Source organism: Mugil cephalus, chromosome 4 (assembly GCF_022458985.1).
Source record: "Mugil cephalus isolate CIBA_MC_2020 chromosome 4, CIBA_Mcephalus_1.1, whole genome shotgun sequence".
NCBI classification, from domain to species: domain Eukaryota; kingdom Metazoa; phylum Chordata; class Actinopteri; order Mugiliformes; family Mugilidae; genus Mugil; species Mugil cephalus.
In genome coordinates this window covers 15396116-15414932 of record NC_061773.1, presented here as the reverse complement: position 1 = coordinate 15414932, position 18817 = coordinate 15396116, and the positions used below count along the sequence as shown (strand labels likewise).

Sequence of the window (18817 nt, the reverse complement as noted above, 5' to 3'; positions counted from 1 at the left end):
GGCACGTTGACCTTTGCTTGTTTCGCGGAGTTATTAGTGACACACCACGTCGCCACCGACGACGGTGAAATGGCAAGTTAAACAGCACTAAAGCTGTGACGGGCAATAACACTGCAGCTCCTTCATTCTCATGAATGGGACCTCTGTGTTGTCACAGAACGATTCTCAATACAGAGGCTATTACGGTTACAGCAAATGACCATTTTAATTCATGTATTAATTATTTTCTTAGTTGTCAATCAATCTTGTGGTAGCTAATAAAACGTAACAGAGCTTTGAGCTTCAAACATGATGATGAACACGATATCTATGCATGAAAAACTGAAAGTTTTACCAAATGATACCATTCAACGAAAGTTCAGATTTATTGAGTGTAATTAAGAATTATGTTTTTACTATAGTACATCATTAATTCGCACACATCAAGTATGATACAACTTCAATGACTTGGGCAGATTGTAACGACACAGTTGTCTGTATTATCCCGTGGATCTGAGGTGTCAAACTCATTTAAGTTCACGGCCACATGCAACGCAATCTGAATAAAAATGTCAACTTGATGAACTATTGTTTCATCAAACCTTAAAAACAACCTGAAGCTTCTTGAGAAATAAGGCTAATTCTGACACATGGCTTTTATTTTTATGTGCTGTGACTCTTACTAAGAGAGAGGACAAATTAGCAGCAGCAGTTACTTTTATTGAAAAACTCTTTGATGTCATTTTCACACCTTTGCAAATCCGTGCTCCCTCTGGTGTCCAGTTTTGGTCCGCGGGCCACATGTTTGACAGCCATGCTGCCAGGGCTCAACATTTAACACTTATGTCTACGTGAAAGGAAACGCAGCAGACACAGGGGGCAACATGGAAACTCCATAAAGACCCCAACAGGCCAGCGGCTCAGAACCTACAACATTCATGATGTGATGCTAACCACTGCTAAACGTTGCTAACACCCACTTAGAGCGGGACATTCATGGAAATCTGCCTGGTTTAGTTTTATGAGTCTATATGAGGATGAAACAATCTGCTCACGACTTGTGAATGCACTGGGAAGCAAAGCTGACGTGCTAGGGATTAGCATTGCTCTTCTTTTCTTAAAACCAACAACAATGAGTCCAAGGCCCTGACCACCAACCAACCAACCAACCAACCAACTAAACTCACTGTTACGATCCAAAAATTCAGAGGCTCAGCTACATACAGAACCGCGGCTCTCAATGAGCGTAGCTGCGGCGTGGGCGGGTTACACCGTCGAAAGGACGTACACTTGTGATGCACTTGTGTTTTCGCGTCATTATGAAATTACAGGACACCACGAAACAGTAGGCGGCGACTTCGTCAGCTGTGTTGAGTTTCACTCTACACTTCATACAATGGCGAGTGAAACCGGGCGGCTCACGCTGGATTCGATGTAATAAATGTAGATTAACAAGTAGTTTAATTAAAATCACAGACATCTGAGAAGATGTTGTGTATGAGCCTGGACAAAAGAAGAACTGTTACAGTCTAGGACGCAATGGCAGCACTGTGAACTTCGCATTAGTCGTCTTCTTGAGGGGTTCTGGCAGGTGAACTGATCTGCCTCTCTGTTTAATGAATTTCCTCACCTTTGACGACTGGATAAGGGGTTTTTAGTAAACGTTTCATCAGTGAAAATGGACGCTGTCGCAGGCCTACTTGATGACAATCTGGTGGAGCCGCATGTTTTTATGGAATTGACTTTGTCCTGGAATCTCATATTAGATTGATTGCTCTCCACTGATGCTTACTGAGGCTGACAGGTGCTTTTAGCCAGTCGGGTTTTTATTCCACGTTGGGTTTGTGATTAAAACCAACCAGAGAGCCAACGCGGCCAGTCAACCATGCAGCTGGGGGGGGGGGGCGAGGAGTGTTGACAGAAGAGTCTGGTATCGGTATTCCACGGCACGGTAATGGCCTCGGCATGAATACCGACACAACACAGGAACTCTGTCACACAGCTCTGCAACACCCTTTATACAGGAGTGTGTGTGTGAAGGAATAAGACACTGTTGGCAGGAAAAAACCGCCTGGCAAACTCGGCGTTGGCGTTGTACATGTGGAAGCATCCAGACACTGCAGCAGGACACCACAATGGAGGCTGAGAAGTCACATCTCTGATGAAATGATGTCCTGACCCATCCTGGGCATCTCTACCGAATTCCTGAATTGATTTGATTGTGTTTCAGTTTTGGAAGAAATTGTTACAGATATTTGCAATATTTTCACACAATATTTTAGTTCTAGTTGGCGTATATTTGATATGGATTTGTTTTTGCCATAGTTCTTAAATCCAAACATCAGCTTTCAGGTCTGACTGTTCTCTCATGTTTGGGAATTCCCTCACATGTTGTGCAATCCTGTGAGACCAGTGATGCCAAATAAGGGCTGCGTTCAAAAAAATAGTTTTCAGATTCACATCAGTCTTGTTTTTGAGAGATACGATGATGAATTTTCTTTAAATATGTCCCGTTTCCTGCATTTTCCTGAGACGATGAAATAAATCCACGCAGGGATGGAGATCCAAAACCAGAAGCACTGGCAGACCTGAAAGCATTTTAAAGACTACAACAGAAGGCATATGCAAAATGTGAAACTACAGGTAAAATATTGTGGAAATACTAGAGGTGAGAAAAAATATCAATAAGGCAATGTAACGCAATATCTTTTCTACCTATACAATATCGATTTTGAGTGTCTTAATATGGATTTTAAAAGAAAAAGTCACGTTTTGGGTCGAAGAAGTGGACCGGCAGGTAACAGAAGAAGCGAGCGTGGCAAAGTTCATCAAAATTTAAAGCCGACATTTCGGCTTTCAAACGGAAGAAGGACTTTTGGCATTTCAGTGTCAACAAACTTGTTCCACTTTTTTACAATTTTTGCAAATCTCACCCTAAAATGACTGACTCTCACTACCTGTCCTGTTTCGTAGTTGTTGTTGTAGTGTGACCATTTAATCACATACGCAAACATTAACCTTTCAAGGAAATGACAGGCTCTGCAGCAGGAATACGCTCGCTGATAAAACGCTCTCTTTCTGTTTGCCAGTAGCAGCAAACAGCCTCTTTTGGAAACGGTGGCAGGAGTCCAGGCTTCTCTCCTTCCCTCTCTACGCGACGCTCACCAGGACCGGCTAACTCTTTCAGAGACGCTCTGTAACCCACTCTGCACCAAGGCTCAGTGTCTGAAATAGAAACCTCTGAATATAAAAAAATCTAAATAAGAATCTAATAAAAAGTTTTAAAACTCAAACGTCATGAAAGCTGGAGATGGAGCTGGACCTGGTTTGAACAAAACGAACAAGACGTCCTATCAATTTAAATCTAGGTATGTGTTAAATAAACACACAGTCAGACAGGAAGCGTCTTAACATAGAAACAGATATGAAAGATATCATATAGGAAATAAATATATAAAAATAAACAGAAGTGGCAGCTATGACCAAAGTCTAATTGTTTCCTCACAGGGAGGTGTTATGGTCTGAGGGACGAATGACATCTTCAGCCTGTCACAAGCTTCTTTACCTAAATTTGTTTTCTTGCCTACAAGAAAAGGTAAAATGTGAAAACCTGTAATAATGTAGTTTTTAGACACTATGGAGTTTTGATTCTTTTCAAGTTGAGTGGGAGCTATTGTTATTGTTTATCTAACGTAGCAACGGTAACACAGGAAGTTGGGGCTCGACACAGGGACGGGGCTGGTGAGGTGACCGCTGATCAGAGACCATTCGCCACAGACAGACTTGACCGACCGTCCTTCTGTCCCTCACGTCCTGCTGCAACAGTGTCAGTCTGACAGATTTATGGCAGATGAATTCATTAATAAAATATGGAGAGGCCTAATTGTCAGTCCTGTGGCGTGACCAATCCTTTAACATCCTAACCCGCTAAGAGCCCCTTCATATTTCAGTAATTATTAACAGACCTTCCATGACTTTATCATCCGACCCTCCACTCGACTCCTGGTTCTGACCAATAAATTATCTAAAGATACACTATGTTACCATGTTATCTTCTCAGTTATATTTTTACCTAACCTTTATTACATTTAATTACTGATATATTGCTCCCGTCTTGCTGTTATTCATAATAATGTGTCCATTTACAGGCATTGATTATTCCATCCAAAATAATTAGCTTAATCCATCAAAGCTAATTTAAATGTACAGATATAAATAAATAATTTGCCCATAAAGGCCGTAAACAAAGCAGTACACACAGGATATATAGTGTAGTCGCGTTTTGTTCACATATGCACCTAATTCCACACGAGTTGTTTTTATTAACATTTATCATAGGTGCTTCTACTCTGACTCGCAATGAGATTTCATGAACATGTTCGTCAAATCTGTGTTTCTGAGTCAGAAACGTGTCTGAACTGGCCCGAGGCTTCCGGCGCGACAACTGCGGGTCATATCTACCTCTCCAACAAAGGAAATCACCTTATCTCTGGATGTAGCAAGCCTGCAGATTGTATCTACCTTCTCGTCTGGTGGATGAAAAGAAATTTCCACACAAACATGACTTGATGTGGAAACATTATTCCGGCTTCTAACGTCGAACCTCGAGGAGAAACACGTTCAACTTGCTGTGCGACATATCCCGCCCGCTGGCAGGAGCCGTGAAAACCGGAGGTCATAATGTTATGGCTGGTGGAATTAAAATGCAGAAGTGGCACAGAAGTGGAAACTGTGGCTGCCAATTAATTAAACGAATTAAAAAAAATAACTGAACAACAACTAATTTATCTCATTTCATTCTGCATCAAGAGTTTTGTGATGATTTTAGTGTGACTCTTAAGAGAATTTAACTGTCAGATGACAACTGTTTTCTTTTTATTAACACGTGTGTGTGTGTGTGTGTGTGCTGAGTTTTGTGTGATTTTGTGTGTCTTGAGATGTACTGTGTGAACTGTTCGTGTTTATGTTGTGTGTGTGTGTGTTTGTGTGTCCAACCAAACTGGTGTCATGTGTCGACCTGCTGACTGCTTAAGTGGCTGCCAGCTGACGGGTCGCACTGTTTTTGGAGGCGGAGGGCAAATTTAAATGCAGACACAATTACATGGCGCTCGTTTAGCTGACACTAATGAAGGAGAGAGGAGAAGGAGAAAGAGAAAGAAAGGGAGGAGGACACAGAAGGATAAAGGGAGGCAGTGTTTCCGAGAGAAATGTTCTGCTGGTGGGTGGAAGTGATGCAGGAATGCTAGTGGTGAAAGTCTGGAGTGAGAACTGGCGCATTCATAGGATGTTATGAAGATTGGGAATTTTATCTCGGAAATGCAAAAATAGTTTCTACAGACGTTTAAAACAAGAAAGTTTCCAGTGTCGATCGTGTTCACTGACTATGATCCTAATAGAATAGTTCCTCATGAGGAGGAATCGTTTAACTGGCTGGTACATAAGTTTTTTGTTTTAGTTGCGTCATTGTTTTAGGTCATTAGGGGCGGGCGATATGACGATATCAAATCGTGAACGATTACAACGTGAAGACGATCCGTCAAACTGCAGAGATCGTGGGGTCGTCTAGGGCACATTCTATAAATTGCAGTTCTACGCTGATGCACCGACGCACCAGACGTATTACGTCGTCAACCTGACCCACCAATCACAGCGAATTACGGGCAGTGACGCGCTTTTCTCCTTGTTTACCTGTGCAGCGGTAGCCGCATGGAGCCACGGCTGAAAGCCAAACAGAGTTGGTCACTAAAAAAAAATCCACTTCCATTACATGGAACTGGTTTGGATTTTCCTCAACTGATGAAGCGCAGGCAAATGTTCTGTGCAAAGTTTGCATAGAACCGGTTCGCACGTCGGGTGGCAACACAGCGAAACTGTTCAATCATCTGAAGAGGAAGCATCACAAATGCAGACAAAACTGCGACTATTTAAAATAAAGTTTGTTAGGAAAGGTTCTTTGGACTTAATTGTCTGTTTTTTCATTTTTCAATTTAAGATGGTGGTAAAATCAAAATTATGATTTTATTTTTAAAAAATCGTGATATGATATTTTTGCCATATGGCCCAAAACAAAACGTAGGCTTTCAGGAGCCAAGGTGTGAGCTACCTTCTCCACACGACATAATTATTGGACTGAATCCAGTCGCATCAATGAATATCAGTAGCTGATATTAAAAGATCAGGATCGGGGGGCAAAAAACCTTGATTGGGTCATCCCTGTAATAAAGACGGAAAAAGGGACTTTTCAATAAAACCTTGTCCACGTTTAAAGTAACTTCCCACCCCAAATGTTTCCAAGGGTTCATTAAAGGTGCAGTTGTCCCGTACCGTGCTGGGATTCCCCTCCGCCTCCGTCCCCTTACATTACACCAACCCAAGTGGGTCAAGGGCCGTGGTTGGCTCCGGCTCTGGCACATACTTCATCACGTTGATATACAACATACGCAGGGCACAGTGTCATCACAAAGTGACTGTTGTTTATAGGCTGCTACAGCAGCGCAATGGAGAGCGATCCCAACAACGCGGCTGCTATGACTTTCTAACTTTGTAAACTATCTTGAAAACAGTCAGCCAAAATGTACAAGTGTAAACTACGAACCGTGGCAACACAGACCGTAAAAGCTGTGACTAGTCCGCTTTATAGAAGCGTGTTTCCTCTTTTTCCCGGTATTTCCGACTGCTTCTCCACGTCCGCAATTTTCAAAATGATCGTTTTGGATAAATAGAAATGGAACGCATCGGGGAAAGGTTGTACGACTCATCTTGTGTGAATTTCCGAAAGTGAGGGAAGAAGTAGAAACAAAAATGAACCCGTCTGACAAAAAAGACACAGCGCTGACTAGCGTTGAATGGCTTTCACTGGCGTAGTTACGACATCTATGTCCCGCAATACTATAAAAGAGCCTTAAGTGAGTGGAAGCAACCTTTGCAGGCCAATGACACGATTGTAGTCCACATTACAGTTCAATCCTTCTCAACACTGTGCATCCTAATTAATGACACGTCTCTGCTGATTACAGTGAACACAATCTGAACTCGTACGTTGAACAGTAAAATCAGATCAACATTTAAATTGGGTTCTTTATTCGTAGACATCATGTTAAAACGTGTGATTATGATTATGGTTGAATATAAGTTGCACAGGGGAAGTCCTGTTTATTATTTTGTGATTAATCGACTACTTTAACCATAAGAGATGATTGGATTGAAACTCATAGGAGTGTGAAGATAAAGCCAGAAGCTTCGCCCCTGATGAGGCCTCTGCCTCTGAATTGTGCCGAGTGTCATGGCGTCCTTTAAAACCAGCAGCTGCAGTCGAGGTAAAGGGAGAATCTGTATATATATCTGCACCCACCTGAGGGCTCAGCAGTCCAATGACTCCTCTAGTGTGGGGAGTATATGCGATTCCTACATCTACATAGGCCGACAATAACATGACATTTCACCTCGCACAAGTGACGCCTGATGCGAGTCTCACTGATGAAACATCCAGGAAAAAATAGCTGCTGTTGAGATAAGAATGTAAGATTGCAAAGCTACTTAAATCTACATACTTACTACCTTAAATCCACAAGAAGTCATGATGTAGGCATACCACTGCAGCAAAGCTGTGACGGGGAATGTTAGCATGCTACATTTTAGGCTGTAACGCTGAAACTACCAAGTGACGTGAAGCATTAAGTCATTGGTCATTTCCTGTTCTCAAGCCACTAACGAGAAAATCAATAAACCTTCCTAGCCACCCAGCCAATAGTGGCTTTTCCTAGCTTCCTAAATAATAGTAGCTCTTCCTAGCTTTCTATCCTCTCAGCTAACGGTAAATCTTCCTAGCGTCCTAGCCTCTTAGCCAACAGTAGATCTTCCTAGAATTTAACTTGTGGTGGGTTAGACAATTTCCTACGCGTGCTGTTTATTTTTGACAACTTCCGGCTTAAAAACGGGTTAAAAATGAACTGTAACGTACATAATTGGCCATGTTGTCGGATGTTTTTGAGCTGGATGCTCCCTCTGAGATACCCAGCACAGGCTCCTACTTGCTAACCCGGTATTTACACCTGTGTAAACCAGAAGCTTCAAAGCTCTCATGAGGCTCTCAAACCTTTCATTTATAGTTTAATTACTGTCTGGGTTTCCCCTGCATTCTTTTCACTTCTCAAAATCTAAATCCTGCGAAGCGAGCTGACCAAACATGACGCTGGCCTGCAGAGAGGCCGTGCAGACACTGTTGTGTGATATTCCACAGGGGGCAAACAGGCGGCGAGGCAGCGAGGAAACATGCAGGCTGAGAGGAGACAAATTTAGCTCCTACGTTGTGTCGCGCTGCAGGAGTAATGCAGCAGTTTGTGCAGTCGGTAGCAGGACAAAAAAAAAAAAGCATTCTCAGCGTCCTCCCTGAGAAAAGCGTACGCCGACCTGCTAATATAAATAACAGGGCTAAGTATCGCTTCCGATTTCCCAATTTATTTAGAGATATTTCAATTTCAAAACAAGTTTGCTCAGTTGTGAAAGAGGTGTTTCAGAGAACTGATTTTTTCTTCCACAAACTGCTTAATGCTGAAAAACGAAGGGTTGATTTCCAAAACTCAAGGGCCACTCACGCAGAATCGCCTGCTCAGCAGAAGTTTATCTGTAACAGATAAGACGAGAGGCAACAACCAGCTGGTACGAGCCTGCTCGATACCTGTGAAAGGAAGTAACTCTTCCTACCAGCAGGTGGCAGTAGTCTGGATTCATCACTCAGAGGAAGAGCTGCTAATCCAGGAGGCTAAGAAGAACTAACAAGAGGAAATAGCTTTTATTTGAATGAATTTATATATTAATATCAAAAGCGACTATAATCAAAAAAGATTTTTTTTAAACTCAGCCCTATTAATAAACATATCATCCATCATCAGAACCACAATTTGCCCAAAAGCTTAAATTATCTGCAACAACAGAGCTAAATAACAAAACCGAACATAGGAGATTAACACAACCAAGTAACTCTAGAGGAGGATAATCCAGGTCTGAACAGGTCAGCTGGCACGTCAAGTTTCAGTGTACACACTCTTACACTGACTGAATGAATGAATGAATGAATGAATGAATGACTGAGTGACTGGACAGCTAAGTAATGAACCTGGAATACAGAGATCTCCATTGTGAGTCCTAAAGCTGCTTTAATCCGCTACGTATTCGACGGACAGACCGCTAAGTGGTTTCTGAGTGGATCACTGACAGGCTGGTGGTTTTAATGCTGCCTCAATTCTGAGGTTTAATTAAAGGCATTTTTTACTGCAACATTAACGATGCGTTGGACCTGAAACCCTGTCCTAATATTTTCTGTGCTGGATTACGCTTTAAGTCTAAAGCTCAGCTCAGACTGCGGTTGTTTTACAATCCTGCATGATTCTGAAATCAGGTTGCATCACCTCACACGTATATTCTTCGCTCTAAAACATGCGCACGCTACAGGATTTAAAAATACCAGGGCAACACACTCTAGAGCAGAGGGGGGGTCACACTCATTTTAGTCCAGGGGTCACGTACAGCCCAATTTTATCTCACGCGGCCCGGACCAGTAACATAATAGCAAAGTAGCCTATAAATAACGACAGCTGTTTTCGTGCAAAGATTCCATCATAATAATGTTTACATTTAATTATCTTTTCACAAAACATTTTATGAACAACCTGTAATTTTTAAAGAAAATCAAGTTTAATTAATTTCCGCACAACGCTGCCACCTGCTGCTTAATTCTGGGTCTCAGTGTTGTGTTATGTCCGCTAGTCTGACTAAAATAGTGCGATCCGTAGTGAGCAAATCAGGAATAAGTGCCAGTTAGATCCTCTGGTAGCGTAACCATCTAACACATTTTAACAAATGTTTTACTGTTGCTGTCCATATATTTTACAATAGACGCCATAGCTGGCTCCTAACACCTGACGGCAGCCATTTTGTTGTTATAAAACCCAACTCCACACTTCGATTGGCGGATCTTGGTTGGTGGAATTATCAGTTCCCAACGGAGGGACCAGTGCAACAAATAAAATAAAAGTTGTAGGCAAGGAAGTGTCTCTGGCCTAATGTAACCCTTACATACAACACTTATAACATAGCATAATTGTATTGTCTTTTTCATTTAATGTAAACTAACTTGAATTGTAGCTATAAAGAGAATCTATGTCCCTTAAATCCAATACAGTTACCACATAATCACAAAGTAATTGAATCGCTTTTTGGTTTAAAGGACAGTTCAAAGGAGGAAGGAAGACGCAAAAAAAAAAACAAAAAAAAAATACAGAAATGACAATGCACTGACATGTCATGTTAGCATTATATAGTTTGAGTGAACGCAGGATGTCCGACTGGGTAAATCCCAGCTCGGTTCCCAAACCGAGGTCCCAGGACCTCCGAGGTTAAGAGAAGAGCAGCTGGGTCTGCTCTGACCTCCCCGTAATGGCCGCCGGTTAAATACACTTCATTATTTTCTCCGAGGGCCTCTCAGACATTCATCTCACCAGCTGTGCTCGAGTCAATTAGCTCATCCTTCCGTCACAGTAGTGGAGGCTGCATGTGACCTAAACAATAAAAAACTGAGCAGATGTGATCGCGTTTTTTATGTCGGTTCCTCGGATTCAAAGAGAAGTTGAGGAGTAGGACCAGGCTCTCATGTACGTCCCACCGAAATCAATCATGAAGCAATCTGCCGGATCGCTAAGCCAAGCGATTGTTTCATCAATCACACGATGCGACCGGTCGCACCTGGTTTCCCTCCGCGCGCTCGCCTCCCTCAGATAAAACACTTCACAAAGAGTAAATAAGAGCAGTACACACCGACAGTCGCCTCGTCCCACTTCCGATCCGCCAAGGTCAACGCATCTCAAGGGAAAACCCAACGTCACATTAGAGCAAAGCGAAACTGTGGGCTCGTTTCCGAACGAACCAAAACTGCACAGTCATGTGACAAACGTCCTTGTCGCAAGAGGAACCAACAGTTGTGAGGTGTTGGTTAGGCAAGCCAGGTCTGTTTGCTAAACTTTAGTCTGTGTAAGCGTTTGCAAGACAAGAGGGAAAACTGATCAGTTTATCTGCGTTTACAGCGTGTACAACCAATCAGCCACAACATTAAAACCACCGACAGCAGCAGTAAATTAATTGTCTTGTGATAAGTCAGTGTTCTGTTGGGAAACTTCTGAACCCGACATTCACGTGGATGTTACTTAGACACGTAGCACCGACCTAGGCCAGACCAGACACACACAAACAGTTTACGAACAACTAAAAAAAAGAAACAAACAAAACAAGAGGCCCCTCCCCTAAACCCATAGGACCCACTAACAACGTAAGGTTTCCAGACACCACAGGACACCTTCAGAAGGCCCATGTCCATTCTCTGATGAGTCACAATTGGTTTGGAGACACAATGGACACCTACACAATATTAGGAAGGTGGTAATAATGTTTTGCCTGACACCCTAGGAATGGGCAATAACGTAAGTTAAGCAATAACGTAAGTTGATGACATAGAAGCGTGCGCAACATACTCACCGTAGCTCACCTGTGTCTAAACAAGACTTCTCATCAATATGGAACTATTTCGGAAATCATAAGGTGGACGTAGAACAAACGTGTCCCACATGCAAGGTTTGCAAAAGTAGATAATAGCTACAGATAACAACACAACAAATTAATTCCACCACCTGAAGAACAACCCCGAAAAAGCCATCCCCAACGCTGCTATTGACGTTAGAGACATAGCAATTTAAATATGAATAAATACGGCAAAATAAATTAAACTGTAATTGTCCCCGTTTCTTCATTTCATCTTGGTAATTTAATTCAATTCTTTTTTCATCTTCCGCTGTAAATATCTCCAGACTTAATTGGAGAAATCTGGTCATCTTACAGTAAATACTAAAGAAATAACTCGCCGAAAAAATTGCCGCCGCATTCAGTCTATTCCATATGAGAAGCAAAGCAAGCAATGGGAACACAGGACCGTAGAGATTTTGCATTTCTCCTGGCGAAAGACATGTCGCTGTTTTCACATTTCAGACTTGTTTGATTAGTCACAACTTAAACCTGGAGTTAAGCAGCTTATTTGACTCTGACTGGTCAGTGTCATCTTAGAGCTCTCAAGACAGGATGTCGCCTACACAATACAGCATAATTATACCGTCTTTGTCATTTAATGTAAACAAGCTTCAGTTGTAGCCTTAATGTGACATGCACTGTGCACATGACACACATTCTAACCACACTTTAGATATGAAGTGTATTAATTCTTCAAATAAGGATCAGTGACAATGAATGTTGATCGCAAAAGAAACTAAAATTTTACATAAACTCACTAATAACAGTCTTGTTTGTTTCAACTGAGACCTGCTGATTCAAGGAGTGTGTACGGAGTCTATTGTTTGGTCAAAACAATTACGCTAAATTTAATTTTGAATTAAATTATAAACATCCATCAAATAAAACATAATTAGCTTCAACTTAGCGTGTTGTAGCTGGTCTCAAGTCTTATCAGAATACGCCACCATATCCAACCAATCAGAGACATTTCTTTGGTCACTGGACAGTATGTCCCCGTTACTTGTGTCCATCACCACGTAACTCCACAGCCAAACAGTTTGACTGACCTGGTTGATCTTTGCTGGAGCATAAACTGTCCCCAACAGAGACCCCAGACCAACTTTCCACCGTTTCCAGTGTTGTGAGACACGGACGTCGGTCTAAGTTCATCTATTTGCTGAAACAACTACCATCCATTGTCAAAATGCCAAACCACAGATCAGTTTAGTTTTTATAGACATTATATATTCTATGGCCACTTTATTAGGGACACTAGTGAAGTCATTCTAATCCAAATAATGTTAAGTTGATGATGACACAGCGTCAAATTAAATTGGATGATGTAGTTTGTGGCGCTGTTAAACTGAGATGATATAACACAAAATTCCTTCTGTTATTTGGATTAGACCACTGACTACAATGGGGCTGTCAAAACAAAACATAAAACAAATCAAACACGTGTCAGTTCAATGCTACTACAAACCACAGCCGCCACAATGAAAACACAGTTGAACCAACTCATCTCTCCGTTATTTGAGCCTAGTGCTGAAAACCAGGACCTTCGCGAACACAAGACACAGTACAGGCCTGTTGTAGTAGAAAGTTTTCACTACCTCATGAAGCGGTAACTGAGAGGATTTTTTTTTTAATCATTATAAGCCAATGTGTGTGTCTATGTGTGGACATTTATCCCTGAAGAGAGGAAAGGATGACGCTACTGGTGTTGTTATAAATAGCTTATGCCGTGCACACACACACACACACACACACAAATACACTCGGGGTATTTCAAAGTCCCTGCATGCCACATAGCTGGGTAATCCCGTGGCTGTCTCGGCCTGTTCAACCTGTTCTACAGTGAAACTACAAACGCACGTCGACAGATGCTAGGACGCACAGATTGGATCGGTCTGCTTCGGATCTCAGACCTGTGGATTTTAAAGAAATAACAGAAAAAAGGGATTAAGACTAATCCTAGTTTGGACCGAGGAGTTCCTTAAAAGAGTATCTGCACTAAATAGTATTTAGACCTGGACTATGTTGAGACCCTGTCTGGGAAAGGAGCTCTGCAACTATTTATATTCTGTTCTGTTCATTTATGAGAGAAAAAAATTCAACGAGAAAATTTCTGTCATGCCTTGTACAATTACATCACAAGACACACATTAAAAAAGGCGACTGCAAGAAAATCTAAAAAAGATTTAATGAAATTTATGAGACTAAAGATTATTTTATTCTTTTTATTTGGCAGTAAAGTTGCACATTTGTTTGCAGGTTATTTGTGAAGTGAAGAAAATAAAGACCAAAGTCCGATAACAAAACAAAACTTTTCAGCATGTGTTATCCCTAAGACAAGTGTTAATAGATTTTATCTACACACTCAGCAGCCAGTTAACAAGACACACTAGTGTCTCTACGAACGTATGCAGAACACCAGATCCTTCATGAAGACCAGAGTCAGAGCAGGACTGTTAACCTCATGAACTGGTTGTTCAGGCAGAGTGAACCAGAAAACAAGAGCGAGGATCGTAACCTTGAGTGGGTTGTGAATAGCACCAGGAAGAGGAAATAATGAACTATCTTGATATAGACATTCATTCATTCAGGTTCAAACATCACAGTTGGAGACGAGGTTTTTTGGACATGGACATGGTTAACGGAGGTTGCCTTCAAGTGGGGTCGATATATTTAAACGCAGAACTGTTTATCTTTGCTCTTCTGCCACAACAGAAGTATTTGGGAAGTCCTGTGCTTGAGGAAACACTCCAGAGTTTGACGCTTCCCTCCAAAACAAGCATAATGTCAACAGATCCTTAAACAAACTCGATCTGATTGGGAGGTTTTTTTCAGGGTGTGTACGTGCGTGTGACAACACTGCCATTCACTTGGAATTTAACCCAAATTCTTCTTTAAGGTTGAGGAACGGGTCAACTTGTCCAACCGTGTGAAGATTTATGTGCATAATAATGAAACGTGAGCGTGTTGTTGTTGCATCAGTCCTTACCTTGCCAGTCTTGTGGTCGAACCAAACCAGGGCATGATTCCTGGACAGCACCTTGCAGTCGAAGGTGGCGTTGTTCTGGGCCGGCCGGCAGCGAGCCACCGACCGGCCGATCTTGACCGGCTCGTCCAGGTACACATGCCGCTCCTGGAATGGGTGCGAGTTGGGTCGGCAGGCGAACACGGCCAGCGCTGAAGGCATTGATTTCGGCTTGAGGGTGTTACTCCAACCAGACACGAGGGGCAAGTTTTCTTGATCCAGAGTGGCGGGTTTTCCGTTCGCAATCCCCCAATGAATAATCTACAATATCTTTGTGCCTTTCGATGCAGGCAGAATTCAGAGTCCCACTAAATCGTCTAGGCACTAACTAATAAACATTGTCCACTGTGCACACCCTCCTGTGCTTGGAAAAAGTGATAATAGCAAAAACCATGGTGTATAAAAAAAGACATTCTCTTCACTGACTGTCCACCAAAGCTACATAACGACTGTTTATATCTGACAACAGGCACTATGTACAGACCCAGGTGCCATGTGTCAAGACATACATGACTGAGTATAGCACTGACAGCCTGGCAAACAGCCCCCCACGTCCATCAAACTATCCAGAGGCAGGCGATGGAAAACCGGTTCGGTCCCAGACTGGATCTCGAGTCCCCAAAAGACAGAAGCAGCCAGCGATCGACCCAGGAAACTGTCAATTTAATCTCAACCAGGAGCAGATCATGAAATTATTGCGCGCCTTTGAAGCTTGTCTTGCAGCAAGCTAGCAACAGGCACCCCTAATTAGCAACCACTCCAGTCGGTTTACATGCGTTCAGTCGGGTGTAATCTGTAATTTGTTCGTCGATTTAGAGCTTGTCATGATCTGAGTGACCTTCCCTGATACAGGGAACCTTAGCTAGCTACCTAACGCCACCACTCCCTCCAGAGAAGCTACAGGACCAGGCTAACGACACCTAGCATAGACCCGGAGTGGCTAAAACCCGGTTAACCGACGAAAACTATTCCAGTGTCCGCTCTCCGTGTGGATTTAGTCGGTGAAAACACTCCAGTCAGGGTGAACTGGGGGATTAGAGGGTTGTCTTGTGCAACTGGAAATGCTAATTAGCTAGGCTAGGCTAGGCTAGGCTCGGCTAGGCTATGCTAGTGAGTGCTGCCAAAGTTATCATCCAGGTCCTCAAATGTTTCCTCTCCACCCTTCTCGACCAGTTCGCTTACCGAATGGATGCGATATGCCATCCCTGTCCCGTGGAGAAAAAAACAAAAGCCGTGTGCTAGCGCGGTGGTGGGTGGCGGTGTTTTTATTTTTACCTCACAGCCCTGCAGCCAGCTAGCCGGCTACCTGACAGTCAGGGCTCGAAACAGACGCGGAAAAAAAATCAGGAGAGTTTCTTGACTGCGCCTCCTCTCACGCATCACACCGGCCCAGTTATCTTCCGGGGAAAGCCTCGGCGAATGCCACAAGTTGTGCTGTCGTCGTCTGTCGCGGTCCGCGGTGGTTTTATGTTACGACTGTCGCCTTCCTGCAGTTTTCTGGGAGGAATCTAGATGAAGTTGTCCTCCTCCTCCTCCTCCTCCTTCTCAAGAAGTCGCCATACTGAAACTAGAGAGCAGTTCACGGCCAGAGTCACACAGATAGATAGATAGATAGATAGATAGATAGATAGATAGATAGATAGATAGATAGATAGATAGATAGACTGCAGCAACAACAGCTCCGTTTGTTCAAAAAAGATTAAAAAATACATATAATTCATCATAATTAATTTAAAAATGTAATAAGTTTTTATCTTTTGCAAATGCTCAATAACTAAAAATTATTTTAAATTTGTGACGACAAATTAAATGCCACACAATCACGGAAACTGGCAGAAAAATAAAAATAAAAATCCAGATAGCCAATGAAATACAGTCAGCATTTCACCAGAAGAGCAAAGAAGTCGTTTTTATCATATGTTATTATATTACAAAATGCAGGTGTATTCAAAGGTGACAGTATCTACGCAGCTGTACAGCTGTGACAGTGTATACAGTATTAACAGATCGTTTACAGGATATTTACAGATATGGAGCGTGTTTAGAGCGTGTGAGTATCGTCTAAAGCGTTTGTATACTGAATGTGACATATTGGAGCAAGTTGTACGATATGAAATTATGAAAACTAGACTAAACAAACCCAATTTATACTTTAGCCTTATATTTACAGAGTGAATTTTATTTGAGGTTTATAACGCACGTCAATAATGACACTGCAGTTTCTGTTCTAAAGTATCTAGTACATTATCCTCTCAGACAGATTTATTCATTACTACCGGAATAAAAACGTTTTTAAATGAATATGTTTTTCTCTTTAAAATGCAGTAAAGTCTCAGAGTAGCCTGGTGCTGTGTAACTCAATTATAGTCCATTGGGTGGAATGGGTGGAATGCAAACACGACAGTTTCAGAGTAAAAGGACAGTTTCCACAGTTAAAGTTGAAAACATGGATTTTGCATGGCAGCCTTTTAGTAAAACTGTTGTCATATACAAACACCATGTAATAGAGAGTTAAGAGGCATTACAAATACAAGGAACGCTGTGCTATTGATTAAGACTATCAACGATTTGCTGCAACAAACTCAGGGAGTGCTTCTGAGCTCGTCTCCGATCTTCTAATTGTGTTAGTTGCATTTCAGTGTGGTAATTTCCATCAGTGTTTTTTTATTCAGGTCGCTAGGTTTAGGGACTGGGGCCACTGGGTGGGGAGGAGATCAAATTCTGCTTATGGCTCCACAAACGTCCCTGCTGTTCTCCAGAGAAGCGACAGCTGAGACCAAAATCAATGCTGGATGAGACAGTAGAACAGCTCAGAACGCCATTTTGTTCAAGTCTGTCGTCATTTAAAAGGAGAAGGAGCTGAAATATTCATGATTATCGTACTTTTTGAGCTTTGTCTGACTGAAACCTTTTAATTTTTCTGTAAGGCTGCACATTGAGTCAAGTCAACCAGATAAAGCTGCAAGAAAGCAATTCACAAACATGTCCTAAAACATCAAAATGAATCGAGCGTTCGAGTCTTTGACCTGGCTTCAGTCTGGAAGAAATGAAAGGTCATTTTAAAAATAGTGGATCATTTATTAATTTGATACAATTTGTATTTGAAACTGAGTTTCAAGGCTTAAACGCTGTCTGTGATCTATGAGCATTCTGCATGGTTGCAGAATATAATATGCAGCTAATGATAAATAATAAATATAGAGACAAAATTCTGGGTAATTTGGAGGCCAAGTCAACCCCTTGTTGTTTTTCCTCAAACTATTATTAAACCAGGGTTTGCAGCAATGTTTAGGTTGGTGGTATATGTCAACGTAACATCCCTACAAATGGAGGGACCCAAAGTCTCAGAGCAGAACTTTTACCAAAACACCTTATGTGTTTTTCTCACGTGCATCAAGGCTGTATGTGTTCTACGGGTACAACATGATCCATCAGACCAGACCACCTTCTGATCTTGTTTTTCTGTGGTCCAGTTCTGGTGCTCAAGTGTCCATTGTAGGACCTTTCATCAGTGGACAGTGGTCAGCGTGGACACCCTGACTGGTCTGCAGCTGCACGGCCCCAAACAAAACAGAACAAAGTGATCCACTGTGTGTTATGACTCCTTTCAATCAGAATCAGCGGTCTGAGCCGTAGTAACTCGTCTGTTGAATACGACTACATGTCCATCAATGATCCTTGGTCCATGACCCTGTCTCATGACCACTGTTGATAGTTACTGACTACTCCAGACCAGGAACACCCCATAAGAGCTGCAGGTCACACCTTGTGAAAGTCTCTAAAATCCTTACACTTGAACATTTTTCCTGCTTCTAACATCAACTTTTTATATCCCACCCACTGACAGGAGACCAGATAATCAATGTAATCAGTGGTCATAATGTTATGTCGGAACCTGCATGGTATTTGCAGTCTGTGTTTAAGACCATTTCTTATTAGAATAATTGTTTTCTCTCATTTCTATATGATAAATATGGATCTGATTAGCGTAGCTTATCTTAGCTTAGTTTTGCGTTGCTTAGTTTAGCTTAGCACAGGTCTGGAGGCAGCCTACTAGCTTATCAGTCTCACTGGGTCCGGCTTAATATTTACTTGACAAACATTACAGAACTCTGTCTCTGATGTAATTTTTTGTACGCGCTGTCCTTCTTAAACTCTGAGAGGCTTCCCTTCAGAATCAGGCTGATTATCAGTCCAGATATACCAGAGTGAAGGATTAACGCAAGCTGCCATGATGTAAACCTC

General features: G+C 42.1%; 1 protein-coding gene across 9 annotated transcripts in view; it reads right to left on the bottom strand.

The window, feature by feature from the left end:
* The window catches only part of slmapa (sarcolemma associated protein a), a 57667-nt gene extending 41540 nt beyond the window's left edge, over positions 1–16127 (bottom strand). For 5 of the 9 annotated variants that reach the window (XM_047582379.1, XM_047582378.1, XM_047582380.1 and 2 more), the window contains exon 1: positions 14537–16127. In XM_047582379.1, the coding sequence (XP_047438335.1) occupies positions 14537–14734 (198 nt within the window). In that variant the 5' untranslated portion in view covers positions 14735–16127. Of the gene's footprint in view, positions 1–10791; positions 10913–14536 lie in introns of those variants that run through there. The other 4 variants (XM_047582388.1, XM_047582381.1, XM_047582383.1 and 1 more) reach the window with 2 other exon arrangements.
* Positions 16128–18817: the final 2690 nt, after the last annotated feature.